The following is an 18,727-nucleotide window of genomic DNA, read 5'->3' as shown; positions in this document are numbered from 1 at the left end:
TTGTTTTATTATTTTCTGTTTTTCACTTGCACCACATTTTTTGTATTGTGGTTTCAATTACACCATGTCTGCAATTAAAACCTCAGATCGAGTCATATTGAGGGAGGGGTGAGCAGCCACTGTGCTGACTCATTTGCCCATTCATCAGTGTTCATTTCATCTTGAGCTCCTGCACCCTGTATACAGCAAAGATTTTGTTTTCACCAGGAAGTAAGAACAAACTGGAGATCCTGAAAAAAAAGTCTAAAGCGCCACCTGCTGGCTGAATATAAGACTGCATAATATTTCTATGCAACATTTCATATTTAACTGGCTGGAAAAAAATATTTTTGAAATTAATGATTTTATTATTTTCTTGCCAATAAAATCTCAAAATAAGATATGCACAAAACCACTACACATTCCTTTTAATTTATTCTGTAGCTTGTCACCTTCTGCAAAGGGGTGTGTAGCACAGATAACAGAGTTGGCACAGATGTGACATTCAATCTTGTTGCTTTTGGTGTTGCAGTAGCACATTCTTTTCTGATGTGCCAGAGACTCGCAACTGAGCCAGGAGCCTGGAGCAGTCGGCTAATATAAATATTTGCTTTTTTGTTCTGCTTTTTTATTATCCCACACACCGGACACCCTGCACCATGATCTCCAGGTTAAGTAGGGTCCTGAGTACTTCTGTCCAGCTGTCGCCATGGAGAAGCACAAGACACATGGCATCTCTACGGGTGTGAGAACCCCAAGTGGAGCACAGGGGTAACAACCTAAAGACTATCAATGACTTGCCTGGACCCAGCCAACTGGAGTTGATCTACTGGGTGTTTCTGAGAGGTTACCTGTTTCACATGCACGACCTAGAGGTAAGATTGGAGACAGCGTTGGGGAAAGATGGTGATTCCTCAGCACAGGTGTCCTGGGTTAAAACCCCACCAGGGACACAGTTGGAGTGGCGGTTGTATGTTCTCCCTGGGCTTTGCTTTGAGTGCTCTGTTTTTCTCCATGAACATAAAAAGGGCCTACCGACTGTGTGTGTGAGTGTAAGAGAGCTAGCAATGTTAGGTCCCCCTTGGATAGCCACAGCAAACAGTGCAACTGCTATGGGGCCCAGAAGCAAAGAGAGCCCACAGATGTCTGTCCACACGGTGATTTATGTGGGTAGAAAAAGCATCTGTTTATAAAATGTAGGTGCATGTAATTTGGTAATTTCCATAAGATTGCCAAGCAGCATTTAGTACTCTGTATCCTTAGAGGGATCCATTCCTGTCTGCTCCAGTTTTGATAAATTCCCCCCAATGTGTCACCAGCACACTGAAGTCAAAAGTCTAAAAAATTTATTTTATTGCCACATATAAGACACAGCAAAGACATTTTGGGGCCACTTAGGGTCCCTTCATCAGACACTCATCATACTATGCCTGATGAAGGGAACCTAAGTGGCCCCGAAACTTTGCCTTTGCTGTGACAAGATGCCTGAATGTGATTCACAAACTAGTGAACCATAAACAACAAAAAAACATAAACTAGAAGAGTTTATGTATTCTAGACACGTAAAGGCTCAAAAAATTTGTGTCATTTCAGATTGATCGTTTTTTTTCCATTTGAAATTCAATTCGGTTCATTATTCGGAATTCTAATTGATTTCAATTTTTTTGTTTATGATTTAGTTTGATCCACATTTTTTGTGTTTTTTCTGGTTCGGATCAATTCAAATGTTTTATTTTTAGTTATGATCAATTCGGATGCGGTTCTTTAATTAAAAATTTACTTTTTGGGGTTTTTTTTGGTCATATCACAGTAGTTCTGTACTGCTCATCTTAGACCATACTGGTCATTCTAGTCTAAACTGGTCATCTTAGTCCGTACTGGTCATTCTAGTCTAAACTGGTCATCTTAGTCCGTACTGGTCATCTTAGTCTGTACTGGTCATCTTAGACCATACTGGTCATTCTAGTCTAAACTGGTCATCTTTTCGGATGCGGTTCTTTAATTAAAAATTTACTTTTTGGGGTTTTTTTTGGTCATATCACAGTAGTTCTGTACTGCTCATCTTAGACCATACTGGTCATTCTAGTCTAAACTGGTCATCTTAGTCCGTACTGGTCATTCTAGTCTAAACTGGTCATCTTAGTCCGTACTGGTCATCTTAGTCTGTACTGGTCATCTTAGACCATACTGGTCATTCTAGTCTAAACTGGTCATCTTAGTCCGTACTGGTCATCTTAGTCCGTACTGGTCATCTTAGACCATACTGGTCATTCTAGTCTATACTGGTCATTCTAGTCATTCTAGTCTATACTGGTCATTCTAGTCTATACTGGTAATTTTAGTCTGTACTGGTCATCTTAGTCCGTACTGGTCATCATAGTCCATGCTGGTCATCTTAGTTCCTACTGGTCATTTTAGTCCGTACTGAGCCTCCTAGTCCATACTTGTCATCATAGTCCATACTGGTCATCATAGTCCATACTGGTCATCTTAGTCCGTACTGAGCCTCCTAGTCTATACTTGTCATCATAGTCCATACTGGTCATCTTAGTCTGTACTGGTCATCTTAGTCTGTACTGGTCATCTTAGTCTGTACTGGTCATCTTAGTCTGTACTGGTCATTCTAGTCTATACTGGTCATTCTAGTCTGTACTGGTCATCTTAGTCCGTACTGGTCATCTTAGTCCGTACTGGTCATCTTAGTCCGTACTGGTCATCATAGTCCATGCTGGTCATCTTAGTTCCTACTGGTCATTTTAGTCCGTACTGAGCCTCCTAGTCCATACTTATCATCATAGTCTATACTGGTCATCATAGTCCATACTGGTCATATTAGTCCGTTCTTGATATCAGAATTGGATATTTGGAAATTCGGACAAACTTCAGAAAAAAAAATTGGATTTGTTCAAATTTGGATGCATTCGAACTTCAGAATTTCGATTGAAATGTATCCAAAGTTTCGGATGCAAAGTGGGAAATTCAAACGTAACCAAAATTCAGATAGATTCATAATCAAAAGTTTGGATGTATCCAAATGTCCGAATTAAAGAAATGTATCCAAATTTCAATGCGGAACAAAACAAAACTTACATGTCTAATGTATATAACCTGGCAAAGGTCACACAAATAATTCTGTACATAGAAGACCACAACTGGGCATTTCCTCGCTGGATGACTGCTGCGTGGTCGCAGTGTGAAAGTTGGCTGGCAATTTTTCTTATTCTACCTGACAACCTTATCTGACAATATCATATCAGGTAAGAGAGGAACAAATACAAAATCAAAGTTCACGATATTCTGAGATTGCTGCAATACTTTTAATTATTAAAATGAGAAAATTCCCAGTGAGATGCCTGCCAAATTCATCCACATAATGGGGGGAAATCCTTTTTAGCTCTATCTGAAACAAAGAAGCAAAGGAGAAAAAGGAGGATTGCTGGGGAATCCTACAAATTAGTTTCAGAGTGAAAAAGGAGAGATTAGGCTTGATAAATAAAGGTCAATGTTGGCCAGCCAAATCAGTATTTTAGTAAAGTCAGGTAACAGAGTGATACAGAGAATCATGATAACCCTTATTGCGCCAAACAACAAAGTCTGAATGACTTGCACAGTTTTAGATACAGAAAGAACATCACTGGTTATTGATTAACTCTTATTACAAGATAACTTTTCATAGACTTATTTGACCCTTCAGAAATATAGACAGAAGCGGATAGAATCTTTTTGAAGCAGGTATCCTTGGAAAAAATATATATCTACTCCAGGAATGATATCTGTTTGTTTCCAGCGGGCTAAAATAAACTTAAACATTGTCACTCCCCTATCAAGGGCCATTTCTGCTTCCTGCCTTGGACAACTGTATTGTGCTGCCCCGTTCTATTCCAATGGTCTTGCATAGTATGACACTAATGTAGTGACATTAGTGTCATACAGGGTAAGCCAAGGCTGGGATCAAAGATGTAGGAACATTAGTGTCGTAGAAGGTAAGCCAAAGCTGGGGCCAAAGATGTAGGAACATTAGTGTCATACAGGGTAAGCCAAGGCTGGGGTCAAAGATGCAGGGACATTAGTGTCATGTAAGGTAAGCCAAGGCTTGGGTCAAAGATGTAGGGACATTAGCGTCATATAAGGTAAGCCAAGGCTGGGATCAAAGATGTAGGAACATTAGTGTAATTTAAGGTAAGCCAATGCTGGGGTCAAAGATGTAGGAACATTAGTGTCATATAAGGTAAGCCAAGGCTGGGATCAAAGATGTAGGAACAATAGTGTTATATAAGGTAAGCCAAAGCTGGGATCAAAGATGTAGGAACATTAGTGTCATATAAGGTAAGCCAAGGCTGGGATCAAAGATGTAGGAACAATAGTGTCATACAGGGTAAGCCAAGGCTGGGGTCAAAGATGTAGGAACAATAGTGTTATATAAGGTAAGCCAAGGCTGGGGTCAAAGATGTAGGGACATTAGTGTCATATAAGGTAAGCCAAGGCTGGGATCAAAGATGTAGGAACAATAGTGTTATATAAGGTAAGCCAAGGCTGGGATCAAAGATGTAGGAACAATAGTGTTATATAAGGTAAGACAAGGCTGGGGGGTCAAAGATGTAGGAACATTAGTGTAATTTAAGGTAAGCCAAGCCTGGGGTTTAAGGTAGACATGTGCGATTCGTTTCGTTACGAATCGAAATTCGTACGAATTACGAAACAGAACAAATTTTTTGACGGTGCACAAGTCTAGTTTAAGGAGGCTGAAAGAGACAATATACTAACTCTTTGATGGACAGTGATTGGAAGAGTTGGACATGCTGTCACCTTACTATGCTAGTGGTTTGGTTTCCAAGACCCACAGTTCAATAACTATAAGTACAGAGGACACTTTTCCATCTACAAAAATACATGAAGTGAACACGAGACAGATGTTGATGAGTGGCTGTGACTACCTTTTATTATACAGAGGAATGATGAGCCACTGATGTCAGCAACATGATATGTAGGTGGCAATGTGCCAACTGCAAGCCGTGGCCCATGCTGGCTATGCTCTTTATATTTAGAAAAGTGTCCAGCCATTATTAGGCTATAGGACCTAACAAAAGGTCATTTGCCTAATAATACACCCCATAGCCATCATTTGCCTGGACACCTCATAGCCATCCCTACCCCATTTGGCAGATAATTAAAAAGCCTGGTTGGTCAAAACTGAGTGATGACTCCTCCTATACTGGATTATTCATGAACCAAAAAGCTTCAAGGTCAGTTCTTTATTACAATGACAATCCCAGACATCCTTGGACAATATGAATCATTTCTACTAAGGTAGACTACAATAAATAAACTACACTACAAGCCATCACTGACCTCTGTGACTGCAGGCACTGTGGAGTAATTCAGCTTCAAAAGTTGCAGTTGAAACTTCTCAGTTTTATATTCCAGAAGTGGAATATATAAACCATGTAGATATCTGGACAATAGCTTCCATAATGCTTGGGATAGCAATTACAGAACTTCAGACTACTGACTCTGCTTCCTCATTGTTCTTCGGTGACCTCACCAACCCATCCGTCTTGGCTACTGTGCTTTTCAGAGAGAACTGTCTATTAAGGCTTTATATATTAAGAGAACCTTAGGCTCCAGTCTGATGATTGTCTCAGGATCATGCAACCAGCCTCCAATAGCCCTGAAAGGGGTCCAGTCACCTGTTCCAGGTCAATGCCTCATTATTTATTGAAGGTCCCAAGGATGCAATTTAATGCAACTAGATATTCTACACTAGGCCCACTGGCATAAATTAAGAGAACCTTAGGTTCCACTCTGATCATTGTCCCCATCATGCACCCAGCCTCCTGTAGCCCTGAAAGAGGTCCAGTCACTTACCTGTTCCAGGTCAATGCCTCATTATTATTTTTTGAAGGCCCGAAGGATGCAATTTAATACAACTAGATATTCTACACTAGGTCTACTGGTATGTATAGCTAATATATGACGCTTCATGTGTGATCATTGTTTCAGGTACAGCTTAAAAAGAAGTACGGACCAATATGGGTTTCTACCTTGGCGCAGTATCGCATGGTCAATATTGCTGGCCCTGACATCTTGGAGAATCTTTTGAAACAAGAAGGCAAGTACCCAATGAGGGCCCCCATGGACCAATGGAAGGGACATCGAGACCTTAGGGGACATTCCTACGGGCCGCTGACTGCGTGAGTATTTATAGCTGAGGTTTGCCCAGATAACCCCTGTAACAATGCTACAGTTTACAACTTGTTTTTAGTTTTTGATGTGTCATATAAGAATTGTAATAATTGAAACATGTATTTTCCTTCAACTTTTTGTGACGGAAGCAGCAATTCCATTAAAGTGTATGAAAACCCTAACAATGAACTTCTCTAATTTGTTCCCATTTGGTCTTTAGCATCTGAAACTTTCAGGTGCCTCTAATGCCCACATCCCCATGCTGGCCCGTATGGCTCTCCTGGCCCTCATGGGTCCTGTAGGACATATTGGCAACAATGGCTATGGTATTGTGTTAATAACTTTTACTGTATATCCGAATGAAATCAATGTCATACCTATCCAAAGACAGGGCCATCAATGGCAAACCCTGCGCTCAGTGCTTAACCAGAAGATGCTGAAACCAACCGATGCTGCGCGCTATATTGACACACTGAACGAGGTGGTCCCAGAACTGCTGGACAAGATCAAAAAGCTGAGAGCAGAGAGTCAGACGGGACTGGTGGTGAAAAATGTGGCCGAGCTGATGTATAAGTTTGCCTTTGAAAGTAAGTCAAGGTACTTTTCCCACCCAGAGGTACTGCAGCTATTTTATACATGGATGTCTTTTTAATATGTCCCTCTTAAAAGCCCTTACTAAAGCAAAGTGCAAGAACAGTGACATGAAGCAATCCATAACAATCAATCAGATTGTTGTTCAATTAAAGGGAATGTATGGTGAATTCACACATGTTTAAATATACTGTATGTACAAGGCACATTGATGCACATGGGAGGTGAAGGCTGGCTCGTAGTCCCACCCAATAGAAGAACTAGTATAGCTCAAATTGCATCACTATTTGTTGTGTATGGGGCTGGGTAGCTGCAGACGGTCAGGGTGCCCACGCTGACCTCTGACCAACGCCAAAGGTGCCTACAATGGGCACGTGAGCATCAGAACTGGACCATGGAGCAATGAAAGAAGGTGGCCTGGTCTGATGAAACACATTTTCTTTTACATCATGTGGACGGCCAGGTGCGGGTGTCGCCTACCTGGGGAAGAGATAGCACCAGCATGCAGTATGGGAAGTCGGCGGAGGCGGTATGTTCGGGTGTGTAAGGCGGAACGGGGTTCCGCAGCTGAGCTCCATATCTTCCCTTAGTTAAGGGTGTTATAGTAAGATGCTTTGGACAATGTCCTGCTGGGAAACCTCGGGTCCTGCCATTCATGTGGGTGTTACTTTGACACGTACCATCGACCTAAACATTGTTACTGACCGAGCACACCCTTTCATGGAAATGGTATTCCCAGATGGCAGTGGCCTCTTTCAGCAGGTTGAGGAACACAACGAGTTTGAAGTGTTGACTTGGCCTCCAAAATCTCCATATCTCAATCCAACTGAGTATCTGTGGGATGTGCTGGAAAAACAATTCTGATCCATGGAGGCCGCACCTCGCAACTTACAGGACTTAAATGATTTCCTACTGACAGTCTGGTGCCAGATACCACAGCATACCTTCAGGGGTTTAGTGGAGTCCATGCCTCAATGGGTTAGGGCTGTATTGGCGGCAAATGGGGGACCTACTCAATATTAGGCAGGTGGGTCAAGTGCTCGTTGGTGTCTACTTGCTAAAAAAAAGTTTTACACACCAAACCATCCAAACCGGCCTGCTCTTAGGCTGGTGTCTGGAACATCTCTCTCCCTCTGCTACAGCGCTCTAGGGATCCTGGTGTAATCATGCTCTATACACTATGCATAGGATGTGTATAGACGTAAAGTTGCCAAGAAGCATTCCATCTGTACAGTGTAGAAATAGACACACTTCAGTGATCACAGAAGCAGGGAGCTGGCTTGGATGGTCTGGTGAGTATAACTGTTTTTTAGCACTTAGACAAAAATGAGCCCCACTGGGAGGGTTAATAAACATTTTAACCAGAGTTCTTCTTTAAATTACCTAGACAGCAATATCACAAAATAAATAATTTGTGTTTTCGTAGGCATCTGCGGGGTAATATTTGAGACCCGGCTAGGGTGTCTGAGAAGTGAGGTTGCAGATGACACCCAGAAATTCATCTACTCAGTTGGATTCATGTTGGAGAACGAGGTGGTGATTGATCGGCTGCCTCTTTGGACCAGAAATTGGCTTCCTTACTGGGGACGTTTTCTAGAGGCCTGGGACACCATTTTTGCTTATGGTAAGTGGCACCTTGACAAGAAGACACTATGGTTTCTACAGAGCAAAAATACCCCATTTCCACAGCCTTAGCTATGGCCAACCTGTCCAATCACACAACACATCATATTATGGGGGGGTCACCTATAGGAGAGCTTTCACCTCTGTTAAAGGAAATTTTAAGTGTTTTCCATAATTATCTCTATTTTTTTATTTTTATTAGCCTGCTTTCAACCACTTCTGAGCTGTTTTACTGCTGTGTTGTGAAAATCCTAAACAGCTTAGATAATTTGATAACCTTTTGTTCACTGTGTATTTACAATGTACATGGCTGAATGAGTCGGAGCAGGTATATCCATTCCCTGCCACCTCTATCGCTGTCTAACTCCGAGGCAAGAGCAGTCAAAGTTTTCAGATAGACTCAGGTAATCACAAAAGTGAACAGACAGTGCTGGACTTACTTATTAGATATCCCCGACCTGCCCCATTATTCAGGTATAACTGCCCCATTATTCAGCAATATAGGAGTCAGGTGAGGATTTATGTAGAAAAAAAATTTGGGTTCCCCTATAGAGGGTGATCCGTGGTGTATGTTATTCCACTGCACTGCAGAATCCACTGTCTTATATTTTTTTTTGGCTTAAAAAAACACACTAGGTCTTATTTTCGGGGTAGGCCTTATTTTTTTTTTGTTTATGTACAACAATCCACACTTATTCATGTAGAAAAATATGGTAATCAGGGGTGCCGTAGCTTTCCAAGAGCAATTTGCTAACAAATCGCTGGGCAGAATGAGCGAAGCGCACTTTCACTATGGATTCCTCACATTCGGGGTGCATTTGGTATCACTCCGCCTGTGACAGGAGCCGGCGCTATAGAGGAGGCATCGGCTTATGCGGCTCTGCTCCCTCCGCTGCCGCCTCGCTTCCTCTAGCGCCGGCTTCGTTGGCAAAGCTGATTCTCTCCCGCCTCTCCCGCAAGCTCTCACGTTCCCCCTTATAACACCACTGGCCCTGGGAATGGTCACAACTAGGTCTTATTTTTGGGGTAGGTCTTATATTTTAGCAATTCCCCAAAATAGTACTAGATCTTATTTTCAGGTTAGGTATTATTTTCGGGGAAACAGGGTAGATATAAACGTACATTGGCCCCTCCTTTACTTAATGCTGCGAAAGCCCTGATACCACGATACTGGAAGAAAGTTTCAACCCCCCCCCTTATATCAGTGGTTTGAAAAAAATCTCCTCCCCCTCCTTTCTTTTCCCGTTTTTTCTCCTTTTTTGTCATTTGAATTGTGATTTCTTCTGGGTTTGGAGACACTAGTGTAGTTTTTTTTCCCCTTTTTTCTCCTTTTTTATATAAGCACTTTATTCTTGAAATAGATATTGATTGATAGTTTTTAATTACCCATCTTTTAATTGAGGCACTAATGGGCAGGGATAAGTAATATGTAGAAGAGAAGAGGATATGTTATATAATATTTTTCTCTTTTTTTTTCTTTTTGATTATAGTTATGTATTAAATATATTGTGATGAAATGTTGAAATGTTTATATGTGATAGATGCCCAGGAGGAAGTCTGTTTTGTTAGTTAAATGTTGATGTTGAATTATAATATGTAAAACTTTAAATAAAGAATAAAAAAAAAAGAAAGCCCAGAATGCACTGCAAACTATATTTATAATTGTAGCATAAACGATTCTTGTATAAACTTGTAATCATTTAAAACAGGAATTAAAATTATTTTATAGAAAACCATTATAGTTTCCTATTAACCACTGATTACAATCCATGAGCTTGGGCAGAGTGTGGACGGGCTTTTGTTTTCATCAGATGGGTTTTGCATATGCATACAAGCTTATGGGAATGCAAAACTGTCTTGAAGCAGGTAAAAGGCAAGTCAGAAGGAGATCAACTACAGGTCAAATACACCTGTCTATGGGTTCTGAATGACCCCGGCAGCATCTCAGGTTGATGCCATTGACACAAAACAAAAGCACATCCACAGAGCCCCTTAAAATGTATTTAATAATGAATAAAAGTGTATCTATAGGCAAAGCTTTTTTAAAGTGGGATTGGAATTGGATTGGAAACCCTGTTACATTTTACTGCTGTCTGGGGCTCTGTTAGAGACATTGCCTTTCACTTCCTATCCTGGGGACAACCTTTTGACCAGACAGGAAGTAACGTAAACTCTCTAACACCTACAAAGACAGAAGAAAGGTTTTAACAGGAAGTGAGGAAAAATCTCTACATTGGAGCTCCAGATAGCAGTGAAACCTGCCAGGTATTCTCACCCTTCCCCTCTGTATCCAAATCTAGAAGGAAAAAGTTTTGGCTATAGATACACTTTAATAAAGTCCCACATGTTGCAATAAAGTACTACACGATTATGCCCTGGCTCTTCGCAGGGAAGAAACTGATTGACAAGAAAATGGAAGACATTGAAAGACGCCTCCAAAGAGGAGAAGATTTAGGAGGAGCCTATCTGACTCACCTGCTGACCAATGGAACGCTGAGCCTAAAGGAGGTGTATGGGATAATGCCGGAGCTCCTTCAAGCTGGGGTGGACACGGTGTGTTCTCTGATATAAATTCTTTCCTCCATATAGACAATGTAACAACTTTCTAAAAAGAGGTCTTTGAAGCTTACACTAGGCTAAGGACTCTCCCCCTACCCCTCATGACAGCACTCGCCATTGGCTACATAGGAAGGGTGGTGAGAATGTCTCCTGATATGAAAGAGGCCAACTCAGCAAATCTGTAACTTTGTCCTGCAAAAGCAGTAAAAACATATGGCGGCATCGGAGGTGTAATTATATTTTGATTTTTTAAAATATGGCTTATTTTTTGTAATTTTTATTTTATTTTTTCCACTAAACTTTATTGCTATCACACAGGAGCTAACAAGTCCCTGTGTGCATTTGGAGGTGACAGGCTCTGTTTATTGAACCTGTCACCTCCAATACTGGAGTTGTAGCCCAGCACTGTGCTAGAACTCCTGTGGCAGCTGAGAGCTCTCCCCCTCACTGTTCACATGGAGCAGAGCGGAGAACAGACAAAACAACTACCCGCCCAGAACTTCATGTACCGGGTGTAGGGTGATAGGAATTCCACACTTCTGCTGCCCCTCTGCTCCCTGTCGCCCGATGCCGGGCCTCGGTTGGCCTTGTGGGAAATCTGGCCCTGCTGTCATTGCTGTACTCCTCTTTAAAAATGCCAGTTACCTGGCTTTCCTGATGCTTTTTGACCTAATATTTTGACTTGATGACCTTGAATACATTTCTGTTCTCACTTCATGCTGATTTTCCTTATCATAAGATTGGCAAGACCACCAAGCAACTAGAATTTTCAGAAGAACCACAGTGATAGAGCTTTTTGTCCTCTGCCTTTTCCCTAGACATCAAATACCCTATCATGGGGCCTGTACCTGCTGGCAAAGCACCCCGAGGTCCAGAAGACTCTCTATGAGGAGGTGGTGAGTGTTATCCCTGGAGACAAAGTTCCCTCCCATGAGGATCTTGCTAGAATGCCGCTGCTGAAAGCCGTCATTAAGGAAACCCTGCGGTAAGAGTCTCTTTTGGACTTACTCGTAAAGGTGAACTCCGGCCTTTCCTTCAGTCTTGCACAATTGTACCGGCTCCCCTTCTGCATTGAAAATTGCTTAATCTGATTTCACTGCTTCACTGTGGGAAGTTGCAGGAAGTCAGATAGAGCCCGCCTCATTTCCTGGCTGGAGGATATCTGTCATCATCTAGTCTTTTCATCTCCAGACTGATTGCCTCTGGCCCGTCCCTTTCATTCAGTTCTTTCAATCATAAGGGCTCAGAATCCCATGTGGGTATCACCTAGATTGGTCTGCATGCCTGCCTTGGAATGTCCACTCCTCCAGACATCCACCCATCAAGGAATTTTGATATTGGCGTAACTCCTCCCAGGAGCCAGCCCTCTGCTTGCATCAGGGCTAAGGGCTCTTGAGAGGACAAACTGAAGCAAGGTGCTGTGATGTTTTCAGGAAACTATGTACTGCCAGGATCATATCCAGGGGCAAATGAGAGGTACCGAAACCTGTAAGCTGTTCACATGCACAAATGTAGAAACCCGATGACCAAAACAGTGAGCACCGTGCCCCAATTAAGAGGAACAAAGTCTTATTTAACCTTCTGATGTATACCTTCTGTGTTTATTGAAATTATTACATTCATATACTATTTAATTCAGGATGTATCCAGTGGTTCCACTAAATGGACGGATTACAACAGATAAGGAAGTTGTGCTAGAAGGATACGTTTTCCCTAAAGATGTAAGTATTCTCCTTTATAAGTGTAGCCCCTATATAGTTATATACATGTGCTACTATGAGATGTGGATTCTGACTATGAACAGTTAATTGCCTCTGTGTGGAAGAAAGGCGGAGACTTGTGGAGATTGTAGTACAGAGCAGATATGGATACATTGCTGAAAGGACATTGAGAACTACATCACCCAGGGTGCTGTGCGAGAGGAAGGAGGGGGACTAGGGGCTGCAGCTACTGAGCGCGCTCAGTCTGGGACCGGGACCTGAAGTGTCCAGATCGATGTGAGACAGTGTGAGTTAAGACTGCCCTGTAGCAGAGCTGTGTGGTCGCTCTTGACAGATAGGGACACACAGGCTCTGTGCTGCCGTACTTGAGAGTCTGTTGTTCGCCTGCTGAAACGAAGAGACAGAGATCGAGCACCTGAACGGAGGCCTAGTGACGCATCAGCGGCGGGGATATCGCGGCCTGGTTGTGTGACCGATCCAGTCACTGGAGTGACCCAGACAGCCCAGCTGTCTCTTGGGGCTTCAGGTTAGCGGGGAAGGAAACTGCCAAAAAGTGCAGGACCTGCAACCTATGATGCTGAGGTATTTCTCAACTCATAATCAGTATCAGACTCCCAGCCCTCTTGAAGTACAGACACAAACCCGCTTATCCGAAGCATTGCTCAAAATCTGAAGCATATCTTTGTATTTATTGGCGTTGTCTTTGGCCAGCCTGAGTGCACTAAGGCCCTAAAGCAGATCTCTAGAATTTTGAAGGCTTAACATTAGACATGTAGGCTGCAGAAAAATTTGGTTCGGTTCGGATATTTTGTTATCCTGGAATTCGGGATTCGGACCTGAAATTCAATTTGGTTCAGGGTTTTCGGATTCGGACAAAATCCAAACTTCGATAGTTTCGGATGAGTTTACGAACGTATGTTCATTACGACTACCACACAAAACTATACAGGTGAAACTCGAATAATTAGAATATTGTGCAAAAGTAATTGCAGTAAGTGCTGCAAAAGGGGCCCAAACCAAGTACTGAGTACATATGCATGCTTGTACTTTTCAGAGGTCCGATATTGTTCTATGTACAACCCTTGTTTTATTGATTGCATGTAATAATCTACTTTTTTGAGGTTGTGGATTTGGGGTTCTTGGGTTTTCATGAGCTGTAAGCCATAATCATCACAATGATGACAAATCACGGCTTGAACTATCTTGCTTTGCATGTAATGAGTCTATCTCATATATTAGTTTCACCTTTTAGGTTGCATAAGTGAAATAAATGAACTTTGCACGATATTCTAATTATTCGAGTTTCACCTGTATATACCCTTTTTCCCCCGAAAATAAGACCTACCCCGAAAATAAGACCTAGTTGTGACCATTCCCAGGACCGGTGGTGGCCTAAGGGGGAACTTGAAGAGCCGCAGGAGAGAATCAGCAGTGCCAATGAAGCCAGCGCTAGAGGAGGCGAGTCGGCACCGGAGGGAGCAAAGCCGCATAAGCCGATGCTTCCTCTATAGCGCCGGCTCCTGTCACAGGCGGAGTGATACCAAATGCACTCTGCGAGGAATCGATAGTGAAAGTGCGCTTCGCTCATTCTGGCCAACGATTGGTTAGCAAATTGCTCTTAGAAAGGTACGGCACCCCTGATTGCCCTGATCACCATATTTTTGTACATGAATAAGTGTGGAGTGTTGTACATTTAAAAAAAAAAAATAAGACCTAGTGTGTTTTTTTTTTAGCCAAAAAAATTATAAGACAGTGTCTTATTTTCGGGGAAACACGGTAGATATTAATACTAAAGCTGAATCTCCTAGACCCGAATGGCATCGGGATCCGGATTTCCGAATTGCATTCAGGAGCTCCCAAGGACATTGGCAGCCTGAGCGATCCTTGGCTTAGCACAACGCACATCAAGGTAACAATTGTAAAAGTAGATAACAACTGACTCGTACTCTCGTTACACTTTTCTTTGCAGACCCTGTTCATACTCTCTCACTATGTGCTGTCCCGTGATGAAAACAGCTTTTCTGAACCCGACAGATTCCTACCCCAGAGGTGGCTGCGCAGCTTTGGGAGAAAGCACCACCCTTTTAGCTCTATCCCCTTTGGGCATGGGGTCAGAGGGTGCCTGGGGCGTCGTGTAGCCGAGCTGGAGATGCATTTAGCTCTGTCACAGGTGAGTTATGTGTGTGTCATTGTCAAATACCGATGTATGATTGCCTTTAGTCATTTTATTTGACTCTCTCGGAATAATAGATTTTACCCTGCTAAGGGTAATGTTTTCATTTCTCTTGTACCCTGTATTTTACATATATGTTAAAGGAGCAGTCCACCTCAAAATGATATTTCACTGTTTGAGTAGAAGAAGAGTTTGTGCCTGCCTGGAAGTCCCAGATTACTGTCAATGACTAGTGATGAGCTTTGGGTTCAGGGTAACCATGAGTTCCACCTGAACCCAAGCTGTTTGCAGTTTGTCCACCCACCGAACCTCCCTCTGTGTCCTAGCGATCCATGAGCATCATTGGTTGACTGGTTGCTGAGCAGCACAGCGGCATTGGTTGGTAGGATGCAGGTAGACGCACCATGACAACCTATGATGCTGCATCCTAGCAACCAATGATGCTGTGCGGCTCAGTCACCAGTCAACCAATGATGCTCATTGGTTGCTAGGACACAGAGGGAGGTTAGGTGAGCGGGCAAATTGAGAACAGCTTGGGCTCAAGTGGAACTCATGGTCTGCACAGCGTCATAGATTGCTATGGTGTGCCCACCTGCTTCCTAGCAACCACAGATTCTGTGTGGCCCAGCCTCTAGCATCCTGGCAATCAATAATACGGTTCCCAGGTGGTCCTCGGTTTGGATAGCTTGGATCTTAATTTAACCCATTTTTCTGCCTACTTTCAGTGGACATCCAAATGAACTGACGGCTCATCACTATTAATGAGAAGGCTACATGTTTGCTTAAAAATAAAATCAGTATCTAACTAGCAAATATGTGCATCTTGGGACAGAGAAGGGATTAGCAGGGTTCAAGGAGGTTCGGTTTTCCAGTAACTAACTTTATCCTGAGATAAAGGGCCCCTATGTGCATTCGTCAACCTGAGGAGAGGGGCTATAGATGATAACAGACCAGGGATGGTGCAGGTGTCAATATGAAGGGCCATAGTGAAGGGTTCATGTAGAATGGATGGGACATTTCGAAGGACTCACCGGAGTTGACTTGCAGTTAAATTTAAAGTAAACTTGTCATGAGAGAAATACAAAGGCTAACATTGCTGACTTCTTATTTAAAGGAGAACTATGGGGTTAAGGCTTTCCCCCATAGTTCTCCTTAGGGTAACGGGAGGACACAAACTAGCGTCCTCCCATCACCCTAGGCTCAGTATACTGCTGTAGAGCTACTGCTCGCGGTATACTGAGATGCTGCAGCTGAAGCGGATCCCGACAATTATGTCTGGATCCACCCAGCTGCGTTACTGACAGCTGGCTCTGCCTATCTAGAGGCAGAGCCAGCTGTACCCGGCCCCTCCCCCGTCCGTTCCACCAGTCAGAGCTGGCGGATCGGAGCGGGGAGGGGGGAATCCAGCCCCTCCCCTGTCACTGCAGAGAGCCCTGACAGGATCGAGAGGTGAGCGAACGCCGGTATGTGTTCGCTCACCTCTCGATCTACTGAGCCGACCTGTGACAGTCTCATTGTCACAGGTCGGCTAGAACTATGAGGTGAGTGAAAAGCACCCACCTCATAGTTCTCCTTTAAGGAGATTTTCCTTCACTACCTGTCCCATGTTACTGCAGTCCATTATAAAAGCCTGCCTGAGGTTCTAAGCCTTTCCCAGCTCTATTGCAACACTAAAATGTTTGGGTCGGAGTTCCACTTCCCACTAACATTTCTTCTTTTTTTGCATCCACAGATTATTAGGCAATTCGAGGTGCTGCCAGACCCAAAGATGAAAGAGGTTAAGACAAAGAATCGAGTGGTTCTCGTGTCAGACATTCCAATTGACCTGCAGTTCATCGATCGACATTAATAGATTTGGGCCTGGAAACCGTTTTGGGGTAAACCTGTGAAACAGCGAGTCATTTTCTTAACAGGAAGAACATCCGACGGCCTCATCGGTGATCCGAGCTGATACACTGACTTTTATATAGTTACATTGTCCGCACTTTATACTATGTAAACATTATTACAATTAGATCTCAGAACACCAAGAAGAACTAAAGACGATGCATCACGGGACATGAACTGTGCGGAAACTTATGTGCGTAGCAAGGGAATGTCACAATATGAAATTTGCAGAGGCAGACACAGACCAGGACTGCAGATCCGAATGCAAGCTGCAGCTTTGTTAGTGAGCAGCCTCCTCTAGTGGTTAGGCAGTCACTAGTTTAAAGCTGAACTCCGGGCAAGAAAACTCCCTTAAATCTATTTTTAAATAGCCGCAAAAGACCTAAATCCACTTTGCGCTCACCAAATGCCTTTGCAAATCCAGTTTGTACAAATAACAGTGACATCATCACTGTGCTGAACACAGCCTAAAGAGGGACCATCGCTATAGGAGGGACCCAGCAGGCACCACCCACTACAGGCAGCCTGCAGAAAACTACAGTAGGGGGCGGAGACAAGACCAGTCACCCTCCACAAGGAGAGAGCAGCAGTGAGCAGTCTTTATTACAGGAAGCTCCAAGTCTCACACTGGATTACTGCACATATCTGGAAGCTCATATATATAAACCGTGTTTCCCCGAAAGTAAGACCTAGCGCTATCTTCACGGATTTCTGTAATATAAGACCTACCCCGAAAATAAGACCTCGTGACCCAAAGCTCAGCATATTGCGAGCTACAGCTTGCGCTATACTGAGACCTCCGCAGCCGGGACGGATCCCAACAATGCTGTCCAGATCTTCCCAGCTACGTGAATGACAGCTGGCTCTACCTATCTGTGCCTGCCCCCTCCCCTGTCCGTTCCGCCAGTCAGCGCTGGAGGATCGGAGCGGGGAGGGGGGGGAATCCCTGCGGGGATCTGTGACTGACAGTCACCGCTCTCTGCAGGGAGATGATCGAGAAGTGAGCGAGCAGCAGTATGTGTTCGCTCGCTTCCGATCTATTGAGCTAACGTGTGACAGTTTCATTGTCAGAGGTCAATTTGAACTATGAGGATGAGGGATTTTTACTCACCTCATAGTTCTCCTTTAAACTAACTTGATTGTTTTGACATGAGACTGTGTCTTTTCCCCTGCAGAAAGGTTGTGCTTCTCCTTGAATGCTGTTCCAATATTATCCTGTTCTGCCAAAAGAATAAAGGCCATTCTTCAAACCAGTGTAATGCAAGATTAGAGGGTCAGGTGACCCAAAACGGATATTTGAGCTTCCGGTAGATGCTGGAGCAGAGGCGAGTAACTCCGGCCCTCCAGCTGTTAGCTGTTGCGGAACTACAAGTCCCATGAGGCATTGCAAGACTGACAGTTACAGGCATGACTCCCAGGGACATGATGGAATTTGTAGTTAAAGCACAGCTGGAGGGCTGGAGTTGCCCACCCCAGTGCTGGAGAGTTAAACCCACTGGCAGTCTCTTCTATTTCTCAGGGGCTCTGTTGGTGAAATCTCTTTGCTGAGTTCTCAGGTCTGCACACCTACTGTGCCCATTAGGAGGGATTCCCACCATTCATATTCTGCCATGGCATGGGGGGGGGAGTACTATGATCTCCTAGTGAGGTAACAAATACCTGGAAGTGTTAAATTGACATATTATTACCTAGCATGCACTTACATTGAAAACGTATCTGATGCTGGATCCCTTTTAGATAAAAGATCATTCCATGTTGCCGTTAAATCTTCTTCAAATGCTTATGTACAATGGTCGTGGCACAGGCAGAATCTTGTTAATAAGAAAAGGGTTTTATTGAACAATTTCACAATCCCTTCTTATAAATAAAACCTCATTATGAGGCAAGAAAAATGATCCCCAACAAAATGGTTGTTTTTTTCCTAACTAGACAAGATGATCAGATTGACACAAATCCCAACAAGAGACGAGTTAGCAAAACAACAGATGTCCCATTAAAAGGGGGCTTCAAT

The 18,727-nt window shown here is 43.3% G+C and overlaps 1 protein-coding gene across 1 annotated transcript; it reads left to right on the top strand.

Moving 5' to 3' along the window:
* Positions 1 to 637: 637 nt before the first annotated feature.
* LOC108783878 (sterol 26-hydroxylase, mitochondrial-like) lies at positions 638 to 16,678 on the top strand. Its single transcript, XM_018552570.1, has 9 exons — positions 638 to 854; positions 5,980 to 6,170; positions 6,550 to 6,749; positions 8,180 to 8,377; positions 10,766 to 10,929; positions 11,754 to 11,916; positions 12,571 to 12,656; positions 14,626 to 14,826; positions 16,562 to 16,678. The coding sequence occupies exons 1-9, from the start codon at positions 840 to 842 to the stop codon at positions 16,676 to 16,678; spliced, it is 1,335 nt and encodes a 444-aa protein (XP_018408072.1). The 5' UTR covers positions 638 to 839.
* The last annotated feature ends 2,049 nt before the right edge of the window (positions 16,679 to 18,727 follow it).

Source organism: Nanorana parkeri, unplaced genomic scaffold (genome assembly GCF_000935625.1).
Source record: "Nanorana parkeri isolate BGI_ZX_2015 unplaced genomic scaffold, ASM93562v1 scaffold92, whole genome shotgun sequence".
Lineage (NCBI taxonomy): Eukaryota > Metazoa > Chordata > Amphibia > Anura > Dicroglossidae > Nanorana > Nanorana parkeri.
This window is presented reverse-complemented; position numbering and strand designations above follow the sequence as displayed.

Coding starts and splice junctions, on each gene's coding strand:
- LOC108783878 (XM_018552570.1), top strand. Junction 6,171..6,549: donor TCCTACGGGCCGCTGACTGC/GTGAGTATTTAT, acceptor ACCTATCCAAAG/ACAGGGCCATCAATGGCAAA. Junction 6,750..8,179: donor GTATAAGTTTGCCTTTGAAA/GTAAGTCAAGGT, acceptor GTGTTTTCGTAG/GCATCTGCGGGGTAATATTT.